General features: G+C 28.9%; 2 protein-coding genes across 3 annotated transcripts; one reads left to right on the forward strand and one right to left on the reverse strand.

Annotated features, from left to right (window-relative positions):
- Positions 1-8,868: 8,868 nt before the first annotated feature.
- Positions 8,869-11,404, reverse strand: Rpt3 (26S proteasome regulatory subunit Rpt3). Its single transcript, XM_072888507.1, has 6 exons — positions 11,246-11,404; positions 10,943-11,035; positions 10,226-10,559; positions 9,929-10,132; positions 9,560-9,824; positions 8,869-9,460 (listed from the first exon to the last, which is right to left on the reverse strand). Exons 1-6 carry the CDS (start codon positions 11,276-11,278, stop codon positions 9,142-9,144), a joined length of 1,248 nt encoding a protein of 415 aa, XP_072744608.1. The 5' UTR covers positions 11,279-11,404; the 3' UTR covers positions 8,869-9,141.
- Positions 11,405-16,060: 4,656 nt separating this feature from the next.
- Fbxo42 (F-box protein 42) lies at positions 16,061-20,056 on the forward strand. 2 transcript variants are annotated; one of them, XM_072888656.1, is made up of 8 exons: positions 16,061-16,191; positions 16,375-16,578; positions 16,742-17,085; positions 17,798-17,955; positions 18,089-18,219; positions 18,644-18,783; positions 19,177-19,313; positions 19,462-20,056. In XM_072888656.1, the coding sequence occupies exons 2-8, from the start codon at positions 16,455-16,457 to the stop codon at positions 20,006-20,008; spliced, it is 1,581 nt and encodes a 526-aa protein (XP_072744757.1). In that variant the 5' UTR covers positions 16,061-16,191; positions 16,375-16,454; the 3' UTR covers positions 20,009-20,056. The 2 variants fall into 2 exon arrangements, with proteins under 2 accessions (XP_072744757.1, XP_072744756.1); XM_072888655.1 differs by lacking the exon at positions 16,061-16,191 and having other exon boundaries at positions 16,287-16,578.
- Positions 20,057-21,070: the final 1,014 nt, after the last annotated feature.

Raw genomic sequence — 21,070 nt, forward strand, 5'->3', positions numbered from 1 at the left:
TATGTATTCATAATGTTAAATATCTATCCGCGCAGTTAATGTTAAATATTTATACGCATTTATTCAGTTGCCTATTTCAATATTTTCAACGATCGCGTTATAAATATTCTGCATATTATTATAGATATACACTGAAACCTCGAAATAGTAGACCGTAAACAGGGTCTATTTAGAATTGATGGCCTGTAGAATATATGTGACAAGCCTATTCTATTGGAATATATCGTTCACAGAGTTTGGAGGTTCTACGATTAAAACAGAATATATCCGTCTCTTTGTTGATCTTCCTGGAATAGACTTGTACATAATCGACATGTAGGCATGGCCTCTTCATTGTAAACTCTATATTCGCGGTATATTATTGAGAGATTCCAGTGTAATTATTATATATTTATTACACACGCACACACACATTATATGTGTGTATATATATATATATATATATATATATATATATACACATACACACATACAGTACTTCTATATTTAATGTTCCAGAAATATTAAATTATAATATTGAACCATGTGATTGGATATATACATACGAAAGCATAATTATTACAGCAGATGTTGTACTTAAAGAAACAGAGAATTATTGTAAAGTTAACATTGTGTACAACACAAAAAACTGTAAATAAATTAGATTAAATTATTGAAAATAATATATATTTCATATTTCGTGTACGTGCGGTTCTCTCTTTTGATTTTGAGTATAACAATTAGAGATTCAAATTTTGAAAAATAAGTACAAGACTTTATTACTTATAAATAAAGTTGTTTTACGTGTTTATATAATTTTGTTAAAAATACATACATAATAATTTATTATTGTATATATACATATAATAGATATATAATACATAAAATTTAATATCAATGACAAGTCATTTAAGATTCTTATTGTTTTTTTCAATGTAGTGATATTGAATTATTATGACGTCAAAAGTGAGAAATCTTGCGAATTTCTTTCTTGTAAAATATGTTGAAATAAATTAGTTCTTGTCGTATAATACCATTATTTGCATTCAATAGATATGATTTTATAAAATCAAAAAATACAAATATCTTAATATCTTTCGTTGAAATGCATTTAAATGCAATTTTTAATCTCCATGTATATTATTTTATATTTACAAATAAATTGATCAAGAATAAATAAACAATTGAACAAGAATTTTATGATTATTTATTAATTAATAAATTAGCTTCACTCTAGAAAAGAATATTTTCGTTATACATATATGTTATTAACGTATGTATATTATAGGAGAATGGTATGTGGGTAATAGCATACGAAAAAAAATAATTTTTTTTTCGATATATTTTACAACAAAAAAAGAAAAAAATTTATATAATATTTGACGCCGTAATTCAATATTCATATGAGATTGCAACGAGGAGTTTTAAGCAAATTTTATATATAAATTGCATTTCAACACAATGAAAAATACGTACGCTCGGAGGCTTATTTTTCTATTTCTTCCATTTGTTTTGCTTCTTTATTCCAGAAAATTTTTCGCCACCAACGTTGGATAATCCGTGCAGAATATTCTTGTTCATCTATAAACGTAGGTAAACGTTCATTGAAATGTGTTTTTTCTTTTTGTTTGACAGAAAGATATGCTTCTTGTCGTTTTATCTCTTCCTATAATTTAAGTATATCGTGTGATAATAATAAATATATACTACATAATACATATGAATTATCTATGCAAGAATCACCTCCATTGTATGTTTCCCTAATTTGTCATTTTGATATGCTTCATTGAGTTCTTCCAACATTCGATATCTACTGCCAATTTCTATGTCATATTTAGCCATTATTGCCAATAATTTTGATTCAATCATTAATCTATACTGGCAATGATTATATAATTTGTACACGAATATATAATTACAAGAAAACTATTCAAATTTTATGCACACATACTTGCGTATACGGTTAGTTTGTACCAATTTTTTATTTATATCTTTTAAGGATCCAAAGTCATCTATAACATTTTCCAATGCTAATCGTATTTCATTTTGCTCGAATTCCCACGCTTTATATAAAACAAATTGTTTCTTCTCATATTTGATACTATAAAAATAAATCATAAAGATAAAAAATTTTTATACGTATAGTTAACGATCGGTAACACGTATATAATTAACGATCAATAATAATCTGTATAATTATTACAGCAGATGTTGTACTTAAAGAAACAGAGAATTATTGTAAAGTTAACATTGTGTACAACACAAAAAACTGTAAATAAATTAGATTAAATTATTCTGTATTAATCAATAATAATAATAATAATAATAATAACAATAAAATTCTACATTTTATATCCATTGTACAATATATAAGAATAGCTTTTAAGTAGATATACATTTTGTTTATAATGTCTTCGTTACACTTTTTATCGATTTCATTAATAGCAATTATATTTTTCCTATATCGTTTGACTACATCTTTGAGTATTCTTTTATGATTAATCCGTTGTCTCTCCAAATCTGTAGTAGATACTACAAATACCCAAAGGAAGAAAAGAGATACATACACAATACTTATATATATATATATATATATATATATATATATATATATACAGGATGCGGCGCTGGAATCCGGACAAAAAAATTTTTTCGAAAAAGGCATATATTAAATCCAATATGAAACATATAAAAGATGCTTTTATATACATATTGGTAGGTTTTTTCGGAATCCCTTTTATTCAATATAACCCTCTCTTGTGCCGTTATTATCATCTCGATTCGATCTCTGAATCGATTGCACGCAGCCTTTAAATACGCTCGGTACATATCCGCAAACGCTGCTTCAATAGCGGTCCGGAAGAAAGCCATATTAGGCTATTAGGATGTTTCGACTTGTTAGTAACCCTTTCAATAACGCCTCATACATAATAGTCCAGGGAGTTCAAGTCGGGACTGTTAGGAGCCCAGAAGTTCTTGGACCAAAAGAGCTTGACGTTATCCGAAAGCCAATTTTGCACCAAATGGTTAGTGTGAGCGAGTGCACCGTCCTGTTGTGCACTTCTTGAGCGATCTGACGTACAATTCTTTCGCTCACCCCCAAAGTGTATGCTAATGTTCGAAGAGATGTCCTCGAATCCTCCGAAATCAGCTCTTGAACTCTGTTTATGAGCTCTGGCATCTTTGTACTTCTCTGCCGTTTATGTATCTTTTTTGCTAGAGTGGCGGATTTTTCTTCAGACTTCTCTGAAGCCGTATACTTTTGTACAAAGTCGTAACTATTGATCGCGGGTATTCGAAGAAATTGATTATTTCAAGCAGTATCCGTCCGGCGCGAAGGTTTTCGATTATCGTTGTTCTTTGATTATATTCTAGACTATGCAACACGTGTTCCGTTATTTTTTTATTTACAAACTTTTTACCCATATACATGTATCTACATTAGTAACGCATCCGGCGGAATTATAATATAGCGAGAATTTCAAATCGAATTTTGTCCGGATTCTAGCGCCTCACCCCTGTATATACAGGTTTGATTGTACATCATTTTTTGTATGCGAAAAATTATATTTTACTAGCAATATCGTCCATAGATTTCTTGCGGCAATGCCAGAGGTGTCTGTAATGTATTTCTTTATTCTTCACTTGTTCTGATATAAGATGCATTTTGCATAAAATGTTATCTAAAAAATAACGAATGTGATACAGAAACAAAGCTGATAACATTGAAATATGTTTATAGCGAGGATTCGTATGAAGAATGTCAACATTTTTGTCAAGAATCTAAAAGGAAAGAATAAGTGATTAGAAAATACGGCATAAGAAAATAAAGTACTTCTATTTTTATGAAAAATTAAGATCAAGTTTTTTGTTTACTAATCAATTTAACGCTTTTTATGTCAATATTATTATTAACAAATTTATAACAATTTTTGTATAAATAATGTATAAATGGATATTTATTATTTATATATAAATAAAAATTAATGAATTTTTCATATAAATCAAATAAATATAGATAAAGACAACCTTCAGTGCTTTGTAAACCACATAGTCGAAACTAAATGTGTCGTATACAGCTTTTTTAGAATGTGCATTGATTCCTTGTTTATAGATACTAAAGTGTAAAATATATTTATGTTTAATTATAATTATTATAAATTAGAGAAAATTATCGATAAATGCATATATAATTTAAGGTTTAAAAAAAATTATATATTTGTACATAAAATAAACACAGATATTACATATTAGTTTCAGGCAACTTTGTACTAAACAAAAGTCTATCGATATATATATATATATTTTTTTTTTACTAGATTATATGTATATATTATTTACCTGATAGCACAATTTTGTTGTAAACATTTACAGCAAAATTCAATATTATATAACAGATCGTTTATTATATTCATCTCGTTAGTTGTAAGAACTGTAGATAATTCAGAATCCAATATAATGAAAGGCAAAGCCATCTAAGATTATATAAATAGATTTACTATAATGATGATATATTAGTAAGTAAATATACAATATATTTATTATGAAAAAATGATTGTATTATTAACTGCTATTTCCAATTTTTTTATCATAGATTCAAAAATAGCTGTTGTAAGCGTCAATATGATTGATTCTTTTCGAACTTTTCTCTCGTGTTCACTACTATATCGTTTCTCAAGTATCCTAAACATAGAGAAGGTAGAATTTATTGTCTATTTCCCTAATTAATATAAACCAACAAATATTCTTGAAATGGCAATGTAACACGTGCACATTCACACACACACACACACACACACACACACACACACACACACACACACACACGTATATATATATATATATATATATATATATATATATATATATATATATATATATATACACAGTGTTTCCGGGTTAAACGGCTAAACTTGAAATATAAATTTAGAACCTTAAAGCGAAAAAAAAGGCGGCCTCTGAAAGTATTCTCGCAAACGCTTCGTTCAAAAGGTATTGACTTTTTAAGTTACAGAACTATATAGTAATGAATAATGTTGAAATACTGTATGTTTATTTTTTTATTGCTTTATCATAATTTAATCATTAAATATTTTGTTTAAAATGATAGCCTCCAGCTCGGAGCAAGCATTACACCTATCGATGAGAGAACGAGTGGCTATAATAACTGGCATATTGTGCGTCCGTAATTTCTTCGCACGCTTGCACTATATTTTCCGTTGTAATGATTGAAGGTCATTAATAGGTACTTCATATACCTTTTGCTTGAGATGAGTACCTCACACAAAAAAATCTAATGGTGTTAAATCCGGTGAACGTGTTACAACGAGACCAAGTTACAGGCCCAGCACGATCAATCCATTTTCCGGGAAAATGAATATTAAGCCACACAAATAACCAAGCATGATTAATCATATTACTATTATATTGATTAATATAATTAATCATGTTACTGTCATGTTGCCAATAATTGTATTCCCGGAAAAAAAAAAGTCTATATAAAATTGGCCATATATGGATTTTGATATGATATATGATTTTATTTAATTATCATACAATATCATATATGACTATACTTGGTAAGACATGATCAGATATTGACAAAATCCATATATGGCCAACTTTTTTTCCCGGGTTATTGTCAATAATTGTTGGCAATAAAACAACAACCTCATACAGACAGTTGGCTATCTGGGCATTGTCGAGGACCCCTATTATAATGAGAAGGAGTTTTCTTTGCAAGAAAACAAAAGCCTATCAATGACTTTCTATTTTCAAAACAAAAACAGAGACATTTCGACATTTCTATAGTTTTATAACTTAAAAAATGTCAATATCTTTTGAACGAAGTGTTTGCAAGCATTCCAGAGGATTTTTTTTTTGTTTTGAGATCCTAAATTCATATTTTAAGTTTTATATATATATATATATATATATATATATATATATATATATATATATATATATATATATACAGAATATCCTGCAATTGGTGAAAAACCTGCTAATGGCAGATTCTTGAGATCATTTAGAGTCGATTCTCCCTCAGCGAAAATATCGAGGGACGTCATCATTTTTTGCGAGTTTCCAATTTTTATCATTATATATCTTTTAGTCTTTTAAATTAAAATTCTATTAGAGTAAACTCTATTTGAATAAATTAACTGTAGAATGTAGTTTAGGAAATTTTTTAAGTTGAAAAAGTTTAGTTTGCGAAAAGCGCCTTTTTTAATCGCTTATTATAACTCGGAAATTATTGATAACATTTTCGCTGAGGAAAAATCGTCTCCAAATGATCTCAAGAATCTGCCAGTAGTAGGTTTTTCACCAATTAGTAGGTTTTCACCAACAGGACACTCTGTATATGTATGTATGTACGTATCCTGTGCGTGTGCGTGTGCGTGTGCGTGTGCGTGTGCGTGTGCGTGTGCGTGTGCGTGTGCGTGTGCGTGTGCGTGTGCGTGTGCGTGTGCGTGTGCGTGTGTGTGTGCGGGTGCGTGTGCGTGAGTGTGTGTGTGTGTGTGTACATGCAGGATAGTTTATTTTAATCAATCTAACTAGAATATCTTAAAATCCATAAGTTTTAGAACAAAATTTTTTATAAAAAGTTGTTTAACAGAAACTGTTTGATAAAAAGGCTCGAAGAGGGAAAAAGGTATATATAATAAGGCCATATTACTTTGATCTTAGGTGTATGTACATAAGAGTATAATGATCAAAAATTGAATAGCTTACACTATGTTTAATACTTTAATTTCATATAATTTTTACATAAACTATAAAACATCTCATAAAATATCCAGTTTTCGATTATCTCAATACTTTTATGCACAGAACAGAACAACAATGAAAAGAATTAATTGGTGTAAAAGAAAACATAGTTGTTTTTTAAAAAAATATATAACTGCTTATTGCAAATTATATTCATACTTTTTCTTTAAAATAACTATTATGTATTTTTTATGTAACTGTGTTACACCAATTAATTTCTCTCATTATTCTGTGCATGAAAGTATTGAGCGAGATAATTGAAAATTGGATATATTAAGAGATATTTTATAATTTATCGTATTTTATAGTTTACCGTTTATGAAATATTTTATAGTTTATGTAAAATTATGACAAATTAAATTATAAAATATATCGTAACTGTTCAATTTTTGGCAATCAATATATATAAAAAATCAGGTTAATTCCAATTAAAAAACAAAATTAATTTTCAAGTGAATTTGGCATGTCAAATAGCCAAGGTCAAACTAATATGCATATATTTTTTTTTCTTCAAATTAAACAACTATCTGAAAAATTGTTTTCTAAAACTTATGGATTTTAAGACATTCTAGTGGATTAATTAAAACAATAAGCCATCTTTTTCATGTGCATGCGTGCGTGCGTGCGTGTGTGCGTACGTACGTACAGGATGGCGTCAAACGTCAAACTTCATGTTTTGATAAGAAAATTTAATTCTAAGCAATAAATTTTCCCTAAACCTGGATTCTTTAAGAAGTTATCGCTCAAAAATACCTTATTTTCTTATACATTTTGAAAATATCTGAAAATGTATGCGTTTTTCAACAAAAATGAAAAAGAATTATTTTTCAAATTTAACCAAAATATTTTTATCATATTTCATAAATTTTGAGATAACTATATAGTTCCAAATATACCAAAAAGTGGTTTTTCTGCTATTTTGACGATAGAGCCTTTGAAAAAATTTATTTATTATTAATGGTGTTTATAATCTTAGCTAATTTTTAATATGTTTATTCCATTCTTGCTTATTCCATTAAAAAATTTTATTATTTAAACAAATCGTATCATAGGAAGGAACTACTTTTTTGTAACATTGAGAACTAACAATAAATTATTAACTCAAAATCTATAAAATGTACACGTAATAGAAATATTTTAAATCTTATATATTTGAAAGATACTACAAAATGTTTTTGTTAAAAAAAAACCACATACTTTCCCAGAGATTTACAAAAATGTATTTTTAAAAATGTGATTTTATGAAGTTTTGAATGCTAAAATTCTTTAAGGAAGTATTTTTGGACCCAAGTTTATAGGAACTTTTTTGTTCAGAATTAAATTTACTATCAGATCACAAGTTTGACTGTAACATTTGACACCGATTCAGACATATTTTAAAGTTTGTTTCGCTCAAAAAAAAAGATTGTAAACTATTATATATTTCTTGCTCTTAAATTCAATGTGTAAATTCTAACTCAAAATTCTTAAGTTTATTAACATATTATCGTATAAGTTTATTAATATGTTACAGTAATGATAATGAATGTATCGACAATGAGAAAATTTATATTTAATTTTTTAATATGTGCTAAAAGTTAATAATATAATAATAATACATTTGTTTACATATATGTACGAAGAAATTGTTCAAAATTTGATTTTACACTAACTGACAGATATACATACGTGATATAGCCTGATTTCACAAAATAGGTCTCATTGTATTGATTTTTGTAGGGATTATTACTATAATTACTTAAAAAATGCGACATAATGTAAATATAAATGTATTCAAAAATAAAAGATTGCCGTGAACATATCATATATATATATATATATATATATATATATATATATATATGTATATATAAAATACACATATGAGAGAAATGAAGATTAAAAAAACAAGTAAAAATCGTGAAAAGATATTCACGATTATATTCTTTGAAATTTGAAGTTACAATCACGGATATGATTGAACAGTGCCAAAAAAATTTCATGATAAAATCTCTTCCTATTATTTGATGAAACGTCTCTTTTTGCTTATCGGCAATTTTCAAAATATACCATATAACTTCGTTATACATAAGTGCAGAGAACATAAGTCGCGCGAATAAAAAGTAAAGAAAAAAAACCTAGTTTTCTTAATCTTTATTGAATTATTTACTTATAAGGGACAAATATAATAAATGAAATCAAAGGTATAATACTTGATTATTATATATGATAAATGATTAAAATACAAGCCAAGCGACAAAGACAATAGACTCAGAGGATCAACAGTTGATGCAATAATTGCATTCATTATGTTATTATATTAATCTTATTATAATGTTTATATATATCATGTGCATGTTAATAATATATGTATATCATAAGATGTAGTCAAGAGACTGAATATTATTAGATTTATTTATAAAACTCGTGCTCAGACTCATCTTTCTTAATATTATTTTTATAACCCTTTTCAAAATCTTTTGCTAAAACAATATAACGATTTTCACGGACCGCGTGCATTCCCGCCTCTTGACAGATAGCATTAATATCAGCACCAGAAATTCTATCTGGCCGTGCTACATAATCCTCGAGATCCACTTCCTCACTCAAATTCATCTTTGCAGTAATCGTAGAGAAGATTAAACGTTTCTGACGACGATCGGGTAGCGGAAATTCAATCTTGCGATCTAATCTACCAGGACGAAGCAATGCAGGATCCAATGTGTCCGCTCTGTGGGAGTAAATTGAAATAGTAAAGAAAAAGTATAATTATCTTGACATCTATTGAATTGAAAAATTAAATTCTAATACAGAGTTATAACCAGCTCACCTATTTGTTGCCATAATAACTTTAACATTAGTTGTCTGATCAAAACCATCCATTTGATTGAGTAATTCCAAGAGAATACGTTGCACTTCACGATCTGCTCCAGTTTGAGCATCAAATCTTTTTGTAGCGATAGCGTCTATCTCATCAACAAATATTATAGCTGGTGAATTTTCCTTAGCCAAACGGAACACGTCTCGCACCATTCTTGGTCCTTCGCCCAAATATTTTTGCACAAATTCAGAACCCACTACACGAATGAAAGCAGCTGGAAAATGAAAAAATAATAGAATTAGAACATAAAAGTTCTTTTCTTTTTCTTCCATGCAATTTTCTATGAGATTTCTTTTAGCAATATATTTAGATTTGTACCAGTAGTATGTCTAGCAACTGCTTTTGCCAACATGGTTTTTCCACAACCAGGTGGTCCATACATGAGTACACCTCGTGGTGGGTCAATACCGATTTGTTTATACAATTCAAAATGAGTAAGAGGCAATTCTACTGCCTCTCTGATCTCTTGCTTCTGCATGTCCATTCCACCTATATCACTGTATTGGATATCCGGCTTTTCATCTGTATTGCAAGTAAATATCTTGATGTTTACAATCTTATTACATTTTAATTTAGTCTAAATGTAATTTAAACACCCTTGGAAAAAATTTTCACCTGCTTGTAACATCGAAATACTGGAATCAGCTTCTGGTGGCAGCACATCGACTAAAGCATTACTATGCTTATGAAGCGCTACACTAGCGGAAGGCTTTAAAAGTTCTCTGTCTATAGTAGACAAAATTCGTACATAATAATTTGAGCCTGTTGTAGAACCCACTATACCAGTATTCTGATCAACTGCTTCAAGAAATTGTCCAATGACCAAAGGTACACTCTGAATACGTTTAACTTCTTCTTGCGCATGCAAATATTCTTTTTTTAGGTTACGCTGTTCATCTTTGATATATTCTTCCTGTACCTCGAGAAATTCCAACATTCTCTGTAGTTTCTATTCAAAGAATTAGACAGTATAATTGTCAGCCATATATATTTATTAGTTTTACGAAACTTGATAGAATGTTATGTAACTTTACTTTACTATAATATTGTTGCAAATAAGTTTATTTAACTAATAAAAAGATATATAAACTTAACTTAAGATTAACAAAATGTAATATAAAAGAAATTATAAAAAAAATAAATATATATATATATATATATATATATATATATATATATGCACTTTTAAAATCAGTCCTCTATAGATTTCAAACACACACATACGTACACACACATACACATACACATACATATATATATATATATATATATATATATATATATATATATATATATATATAATGTATTGTAAAAATGTGTAACACATCATACTTTATATTTGGTATAAAGATCTTCGACATCCAATTCGTCTCCAGCTCCTGTATAATGACCAACAACAGGCTTACAATCGATTTCAGCCACATCCTAAATACACAATTACAAATTTATATAAATCAATACTATATGAAATATGAACTTTGTGATCAATTAAAATTAATATTAGCAAAATTATATAGCCGCAAAATTAAAAGGTTCGCGATAATTCTGTAATTATATATCTAACAGGTTATCTTTATTTTAAATCGTATAGATTATGTAGATATGGCTAATATAAAAAATTAAATATAAACATACCTTATCGGGCAAAATAATACCTAATTCTTCCATTAGTTCAAGAGAATTTTGCAATTTAATTTAATCAAATAGCAGATAGCAAATACCAGACGCATCGAATTATGGACAATGTGTGGGGTATTGAATGACTTCAGATATTTGAGCAAACCTCTTCTCAATTGGTCACAATCGGTTCCACAAGATATACCATTAATAACATGATTATATTAAGGATGCATACTCCATTGGTATTAGTAAAATCTAGAGATCTTCTAAAGCTAGATCTACATTGGTCGTATCGTAGTATCGTAAGTCATAAACTGTAAGAAATCAACCAATCACAGCTAATCGTGAAAAGAATAATTAAATATGATTGGTTCTTTCTTACGATTTACGATTTACAATGCTACGATACGGAAGGAGCTCATTTGGACACAGTACAATTGGACATAACACATAATCACTCATATCGACCGGTGCCTAAAGTAATCAGCATAATTGACTAAATCAAAAGCCCGATCTACAATAATAAGTAACAGTAAGAATAGGAGTAGAAGTAAGGGTGATTCCACAATAGCTATCGTAAGTTGGATGTCGGAAGAGTTGACCAATCACAGTTGACTTAGAGAAGAATAATCGAATATGAACCCAATCATATTCAATTATTCTTCTCTAAAGTCAACTGTGATTGGTCAACTCTTTCGACATCCGACTTACGACAGCTATTGTAGAACCGGCCTTAATAAGGGACTAGCCATCAAAGAGATTGGCCAATCAAAAGGTGTTTTGTAGCAAGCACCATAGACTTACTAGAATAGACTGCTCATGAAGGTAGTGGAAGTATCCATCACTGAGAAAAGGACAGTCGTCGTTAATATGAGTTTCTATCTCTTTCTAAGACAGAGTAGTGGGAGAAGTATAGCGACCAATAACCGGTGTGAGAGTGTGTTGTCATAGTATGCGTGTTGTTGATGTGAGTGCGTTCCATGCAGCGCGCATGCTTTGCTACGTAAGTCACGCCCACTAGAAAGAGATAGAGACCGGTATTCATAGTCCGTTCTTATATTCAAGCTCGTCTTAAGTAAGGTCTTAAAATTCTATTCGGCCATCTGATTGGCTAAACGTAGTCTTAAGTCGACTAAAAACATGTCTTAAGATGATCTTATATATAAGAACGGACTATAAATACCGGCCTAGGTGTTGCCCACTGAGCTCTATAACATACTCAAAAAGAGGAAAGAAACTAAAGCCTCTTGCACAATGCCAGGCAACAAAAAATAGAAACAAGGAATAACGTAGGAAAGAAAAAGAGAGGAGATATTTCTCTCTCTTTCTTTCCTACGTTATTCCCTGTTCCTATTTCTTATTGCCTGGCATTGTGTAAGGGGCTTAAGAAGGGAGCATTTGATTTGAGAAATGGGGACGGATCATAGACCTGGAAACCTGGACCGAGCAATCCTTATCTAAACGTGTTTCAAAAATGATTGGGAAAAAAGAGAGAGAGCGAGCGTGAAGGCGGCTATATTTCTCTCTCTTTCTAAAATTGTGATTGGTTCTCCTAATATTACGACGTTGAATAGAAAGAGATAAAGAATGGTCGTCTTTGCGTTCTTTCTCTGTCTTTTTTTTTATTACTTTCACCGATAAATGGCTCGGTGGGACGGATATGCTTAAAGTCACTAGATTATAAAGTACCGCAAACTATTTTCCCCATTCTAATAAGGTTCACTGAGCTCCGTAAAGTTAGCCGAACTATTTTGATTTTTTTATAATTAAAATTAACTAATCGTTTGGAAATTGTGTGGAGATGATCAGAAGTCTAATTAAAACGTTTGGAGGTTCATCACTTTTTTTTAATTAAATAATTGAAATTTCGATGTAAAGTTTGCCAAACATTTTTATTTTTCGTTCAATCGAGTTAAACAAGAGTTTATTCGATGCAGAATCGTTAGATGGTCACGAATAAATTCTTTACAACGTTTAGAGGTCCATAGTTTATCCGAAAAATGAAAAAAATCATGTGCGGTAAAATTCAAAATTCTTTTAAGGCTCATTCACACTTTGGCAGAAAAACAGAAAGCAGACAGCAAAAGCCAATCAAAACTCGCGTTGACAATTGGCTGTTGAGTAAAGAATTTCTAATGTTTTTAAATGATAATATGATGGATGGAGTTCCGAAAAGCTCAAACCCCCGACTTTGCTGTTATCACGTATATTTACGTATTTTGATGCGCTGATTACGAAAATAATAGTGAAAGTTACCGACAATTTCATTTTCATGGTGAAAACCATAAAAAATCGTTAAAAAATGACGTCTTTTGGTTTTATTTTATCAAATACTGAAAACTTAGAAAAATGTTTTAAACAAAAGTTGTAGATCTCTCCGAAATATGCATTTTATGTTCTATTCATTTTTACCATACAAGTGATAACTTTTTAGAAAATCAAACTTAAAAATATATCTCACACTACGATCCTCGTTTTGCGTGAAAAATTGAAACACTGCACGATTGGACTCTGCACGATTAGACATTGCAAGATTAGGAGCGGAGCTTCGCCCCGCTCTCATAAAGAAAATAACAAAATTTGAGTGCGTGGAAAGTACCAAAGTTAACAGTACTGCGTAGAAGTTTCAATGTAAAATTTTGTAGAAAACCCATGTAGAATCGTACATTATAGGTCTCATTTTGCGTAAAAAATTAAAAACTCATATGGAATCGTACAATTTTGAATCAAGCGATGTTCAATCGTGTGATGTCCAATAGTTCAGTGTCCAATCATGCTGTGTCCAATCGTGCAGTATCCAATCTGAACGTGTCCAAACGGGATGCAATCCATATTGTAGTGTGATGAGATATATCTTTAAGTTTGATTTTCTAGAAAACTATTACTTGTATGGTAAAAATGAATAGAACATAAAATGCATATTTCGGAGAGATCTACAACTTTTGTTTAAAACATTTTTCTAAATTTTCAGTATTTGATAAAATAAAACCAAAAGATGTCATTTTTTAACGATTTTTTATGGTTTTCACCATGAAAATGAAATTGTCGGTAACTTTCACTATTATTTTCGTAATCAGCGCATCAAAATACGTAAATATACGTGATGACAACAAAATCGGGGGTTTGAGCTTTTCGGAACTCCATCCATCATATTCTCTGCGTTCGAATTTCACTGCCTGTTACTGCCAGTACTAAGAAATGTATAATGTATGTAACGTAAACTATAGATTTTTAGTACTGACAGTTTACTGGCAGTGAAATTCAAACGCAGAGATTATCATATAAAAACATTGGAAATTTTTTACTTAACAGCCAATTGTCAACGCGAGTTTTGATTGGCTTTTGCTGTCTGCTTTCTGTTTTTCTGCCAAAGTGTGAATGAGCCTTAAAAGAATTTTGAATTTTACCGCACATGATTTTTTTCATTTTTCGGATAAACTATGGACCTCCAAACGTTGTGAAGAATTTATTCGTGACCACCTAACGATTCTGCATTGAATAAACTCTTGTTTAACTCCATTGGACGAAAAATAAAAATGTTCGGCAAACTATACATCGAAATTTCAATTATTTAATTAAAAAAAAAGCGATGAACCTCCAAACATTTTAATTAGACTTCTGATCATCTTCACACAATTTCCAAACGATTAGTTAATTTTAATTATAAAAAAATCAAAATGGTTCGGCTAACTTTACGGAGCTGGTTCACTGACGTAGTTAGAATCAGATTAGGTTAGAGAACCACCGCCATTTTCCCTCTAACGGAGAATGGGGAAAATAATTTGTGATACTTTATAATCTAGTGACTTTAGATATGCTATACATATAAAAGTAGGTACTCAAGATGGCCGCTCACGGGCGCCCAAATTGAATTGAGTTTTCATTGTAGTATGATGGAACATAAACAACACACTAATGCACACTATACACATACACGCATAAAAATATGTATGGCTATAGAAACATGCGCATTGCGCATGTCACAAAAGTCGACGCTTAAGATGGCTGTCCGACTACTTCCGTCCCCAGTAAATCGTACCCACAGACTTCTATAAAAGTCATAGGCCGGTATTCATAGTCTGATCTTATATTTAAGGTCGTCTTAAGATCTCGTTCAACCAATAAAATGATGCTATGGCCGGTATTCATAGTCCGATCTTATATTTAAGATCGTCTTAAGATCCCGTTCAACCAATAAAGCCGCATAGCATCATTTTATTGGTTGAATGAGATTTTAAAATGACCTTAAATATAAGATCGGACTATAAATACCGGCCTATGTGGCTACTTCATTGGTTGAACGGGATCTTAAGACGATCTTAACTGTAAGAACGGACTATGAATACCGACCATAGAGCTCAGTGGTGTTGCCACAGTTTAATATGTAGTTAAACTGTGGTCAAAGAAAGAATCCCGCTACTGATTGGTGTATACTTTTAGACTTAAAAATATAACCAATCAGGAATCGATAAATACAGTTAATGATAGCGACATTCGTCGCTAAGATATTAGGCCGGGTCTACAATAGATGTAGTTAGCCTTAAGCTGTAAGAAATCAACTAATTACAATTGACTTTAGAAAAGAATAATGAATATGATTAGACCAGGTCTACAATAGATGTAGTAAGCCTTAAGCCGTAAGAAATTAACCAATTACAATAACAGCATTTTCGAAAATGCTTGACTGTTATTGGTCAATTTACTTGCGACCTTACGTTCTACGGCTATTGTAGACGAGGCTTTAGAGAATCCCCGTAAATGGATATACATCCATACAATTCTATAATCTATAAACTTTATAAATCTATGGTTGAAATTGCGTGTATAAGTTATAGACCTTAACTTAAAGGTCTATGGTATAAGTACATATATACTGTCTGCGCTGTCTACAGTTATATTTTCTAAAGAATTCTCTTTGATATTTTCTCTTTAAGAAAACAAACTATAAAAATTCTTTAAGAGTTTGTTAAAATTTTTTTTATTATATATATAAATATATATATTATATATATATATATATATATAATACAAAAAGGAGACTATAATCTATGTTTGTATTGTAAACAGTATACATCAGTCTGTACACGAGGACAATGTCTTTATAAAAAGTATATTTTAGAAATAAACTTTTTATTTTGGTATAGGAATGAAGACATTTCAATCTTCGAAAAGTTTTGTGCAAATTATAACCGACTTTTATGATATTCTTATTGTTTGATGCAAAATGCAGTGTAAAATTGATGATCTACCTGATGAATTACTAGAATACATTCTGAGCCTAATACCACCTTATAAAGATCTCCAAGAGTGCAAGCTTGTTTGTAAAAGATGGTATCGTGCTACTAAAAGTATGCATGCCTTTATTTCATTACTCTCTATATTGTTTTATTATACATATATTGTAATATAAATACATTAGTGTGAAATAAATTTAATATATTGACATATATATATATATATATATATATAAAATATATATATGTATATATATATATATATCTTTCTGATTAGATGTAATGGAACATAATGAAGCACATTTTCAAAAATCAGTTGCTTTTGGCTCTTTGCTGTGGAATTCATTGCCATCTACACACTGGGCACATACCATTGGAAAGAGACATTCACACTCTGCATGTATATATAATAATTCTATGTATGTATTTGGTGGTTGCACAGCTACATGGACAACATTCAATGATTTGTGGCAGCTAGATTTAGGCACAAGAACCTGGGTTAGACCAATTACCATGGGCAACTATCCATCGCCTAAAGCTTGTGCCACTATGCTCTATTATAAGAAAAGCTTAATTCTATTTGGAGGTTGGTCCCATCCATCACCATATCCTTTACATCAGGTAAATCTTTAATAAAAAGACAATAATGCAGTTGACATTGTTATATATGATGACTGTGTTTCGATATAGACTACTATTATTGAAAGTCTATAGTTTATTTTATATACATACATACAAGACAACTTTTAATCTTATCTAAATAAAATTTACTACATTTTATGACAGCTTTATTAAATATCAAATATTTTAATTAATCCTTATACTGGCGGGTTATTTTGTCTGTGATTTTTCTGACAGTATCAATTTCTCAACAAACGACTGATTGTAAAACAATATATTTAAGCAAATTATTTTTTTAATTTATTATTCTAGTCTTTATTTAGAACGATCAAAGAAGATATATAACTTTTTCAAATTTTTTAAAATACTTTTATATATTAATAGACTTATCAAAAATAGATTAATCTACCTATATAGTTAGAAAATGCCAAAACAGCAGTGCAGAGTAAGATTTAAATTTAATTAAATGATATTTAAATGTAATTAAATGATAATTTAGAAAGTATAAATAGCCAAATTACGTTATTTGAAAATGTTTTATAAATTGCTATAAACTACTTTCTTACCTCTAATGATTTATTTAATTTATTTTGACTAAAGAAAGGAGATGATTAATATTAAAATAATTAAACAAATACGGTAATAAAATATATATATATATATATATAATATGTAATATACAAAAAGAGATAATAATATAATATATTTTCAGCAATGGAAATTATTTAATGAATTACACATATACTCTATAGAATCAAATAAATGGACTGCTATAAATACATTAGAAACTCCACCACCAACATCTGCACATTCTGCAACGATACATGGGAATTTAATGGTCGTCTTTGGTGGAGTTTGTAACGGATACAGGTACAGATGTATATTTTTATAAAAAATTACAAATATTGAATATTATACTTTTGATATTATATATATATATATATATATATATATATATATATATATATATATATTTAATGTTGCTTGTATTATTTTATAACAGTTCTAATGATGTATGGTGCTTAAATTTGGACTCGTATTATTGGCACAAACAAACTACATCAAACTTGAAACCCCAACCACGTTATGGCCAGTCACAAATTGAACTTGGGAGAAAGCATTTACTTGTGCTTGGTAAAACATTCTCAATTGCTTATAAGATTCATGTTATATATTAAATCAAGTATTAGTCGTTTTATTATAAATTTGGTTTGCAATATACATACATACTCCAAAGAAAATATAAAACTATTAATAGATCTTTGATATATGTTTACGTAAAAAATAGATTCACAAATATATACATTATATATATATATATATATATATATATATATATATATATATATATATATATATATAAAATGTATGTTCGAGTATGTGGGTGCGCGCGTTTTGATATATTTGTGTGTGTGTATATATATATATACACCATAAAAAATATACTTATTTTTTAAAATAATATTTATAGAATATGAATATTATTTGGAAATTTTACTGAGTAATACATCAGAACAATTAATCAGAATTGCGTAATTACATATTTGAAATTGCACAGGAGGTTGTACAGGACCAAATGCTGCTATGAATGATGCTTGGTTGTTAACAATGGAAGATACATCTTGGACATGGAAAAAAGTTAATATGCACAATACAGAATGGGCACCAACACGTATTTGGTGTCATCAAGCTTGTAAGGTAATATATTAAAATAAAATATTAATTTTTTCTTTATAAAAATAAAATTATATTCTCTTTAATATTTGAAAAAAATTATTTTTACAAACCATTGATCTCCTATTTAGGAGCCATTTAATATTTTTGGAGATATTCGAATCATTTACAAATAATATAACTAATATTTTTAATAAATTATTTTAAAAAACGCAAGTAATCTTAAAATTATCACCCATCCATTTAAAAGAAAATTATTTTAATAATATTGTGATAATTATTATTTTAATAAAAATAATCTCAAATGTCAAATTTAATAATTAGTTTTGAAAACATTCGATACCATTGATGATCATAATTGAACACTTTGTATATGCTGCCAGATCATTATTTATTATAATGTTATTATTTGTATAGGTGGGAAATTATATTATTGTACTTAGTAAAAATAGACGTCAAGCCAAACCAAGTGATATGAGTATTTCATTAAGAAAGGTTGCTTTTCAAGGAAATACTTCACCACATTTGTGCGAGTCAAATCTTTTGCATGAAAGGTACATAATTATATACCTTTGATCTAATACCATATGATATAATTACAATAGTTGTAATGTAACATTGTTATGAAAACTTATGAGAATAGCTATAATAATTATTATTAATTTCATTTTTATTTTTTTTTAATTTAATGAGTCTTTTTAGGCAAGGAAATTTGTCTGCCATAGATAGAGATGAAAATATAAATGGACGACATGGAGCATTCTCTAGGTCACATTCACAAAATGCACATACTTCATCGCATACAGCCAGTATCTCAAAAACGATACCATTTTACAGCGATAATACTCTAAGCATGGCCGCGTTCCGCGATCAACCTCTGCGTAATAATTCAAATACAGATAGACAACGACAATTGGAATCGCTAAGAAGAATGGAAGAGAAAATTCGGAATAAAAAAGCACAACTAATGAAAGTATTTAAAAAAACCGAGAGCACATTATCTATATATGTGTTGGATATTACTAATGTTCTTTCTGATGATTGCAATGCTTCATGGATCCCTTTAAAACAGGATGATCATTCAGGACCTGATGAGAGAATTTTATATTCTCTTGTAGTCGGAAAAGGAGAATTAATCGTTTTTGGAGGTATTCGTAAAGAACATTCAACATTCGGACATACTGATGTAGATGATTCTATAGTATATAATGATCTCCATTTTATAAATCCACCTCGATATGTTATTTAATATTGATAATATTGATAAATAATTAACAATACAAAGATACACATAGAACTCCTCTATTCTGAAATCAAAAGTTCCAGTTTTTCCGTTATTCTGATATCTATTTTCAATTACTTTTCATTCTAATTGTATATGCATATAATAGTTGCACGCTCTGTCTTTTAAGTTTCTTACTTTACATATAATCACATAACATTTAGCATAGTGGGAGAACAGTACAAAGGGTAAAATTCAGTTTATGAAATATATTATGAATAGCTCATTCAGAATAGAGCAATGGTTAATATCCAAGATTTATTACAGTATTGTAATATTTAATTAAGTTTATATTATCTTTCATCAAATTTTTCTTCAAAGTAAATTGATTATATATCTTTATCCCATGAAAAATTACAACATCGTGATCCATTAATGTTTATATAACGTTAATATAGTATTAAACATAATTAAAGCAATATAAAAATATATATTAATTTATGTAAATCAAAACTTATGATTTAAAAAATTTATCTTTCAATATATTTATGAAAAGAATAAAAAATGAATGTAAGATGTAATAAAATGAACAAATTGTTACAAAAAAAAAAAAAAAAAAAAAAAGTTTTAATATGTGTAAATAAATCACATTCTGCTTCGAGTGTATAATTTTATATATATATATATATATATATATATATATATATATATATCACGCGCGCGCACAACGTATAATCTTGTTCAAATTTTACTTGTATGTACATATATACTTATTTAAAAAATGTGTAATTTTACAAATATATTTTATATATTAAGACAAAAAAATGGATTTGATGATAAAAAAAACAATACATTTTATATACAAAATGATATAATTGTTATACAAGTTCGTCCAATCGTCATATTGCTTAATAAAGTTTTTAATTATCTTTATTTTCAGGTATTTTTAAGGGGATGCTGGACTACCGACCGAGTTCTAACCTAACAAAACAATATATTTGCTTAGGCTGGTTCCACAATAGCTGTCGTAAGTCAGATGTCGGAAGAGTTGACCAATCACAGTTGACTTTAGAGAAGAGTAAGCCCGGG

Source organism: Anoplolepis gracilipes, chromosome 3, assembly GCF_047496725.1.
Source record: "Anoplolepis gracilipes chromosome 3, ASM4749672v1, whole genome shotgun sequence".
Classification (NCBI taxonomy): Eukaryota; Metazoa; Arthropoda; class Insecta; order Hymenoptera; family Formicidae; genus Anoplolepis; species Anoplolepis gracilipes.

Excerpts from the sequence above, each read along its gene's own strand:
- Fbxo42 (XM_072888656.1), top strand. The coding sequence starts at position 16,455 with ATGCAGTGTAAAATTGATGATCTACCTGATGAATTACTAGAATACATT. Across the intron at positions 17,086-17,797 it reads CACCATATCCTTTACATCAG|CAATGGAAATTATTTAATGA; the intron begins GTAAATCTTTAA and ends ATATATTTTCAG. Across the intron at positions 18,220-18,643 it reads AAAGCATTTACTTGTGCTTG|GAGGTTGTACAGGACCAAAT; the intron begins GTAAAACATTCT and ends GAAATTGCACAG.
- Rpt3 (XM_072888507.1), bottom strand. The coding sequence starts at position 11,278 with ATGGAAGAATTAGGTATTATTTTGCCCGATAAG. Across the intron at positions 9,825-9,928 it reads AGTTGCTAGACATACTACTG|CTGCTTTCATTCGTGTAGTG; the intron begins GTACAAATCTAA and ends TTCATTTTCCAG. Across the intron at positions 9,461-9,559 it reads GTTATTATGGCAACAAATAG|AGCGGACACATTGGATCCTG; the intron begins GTGAGCTGGTTA and ends TTACTCCCACAG.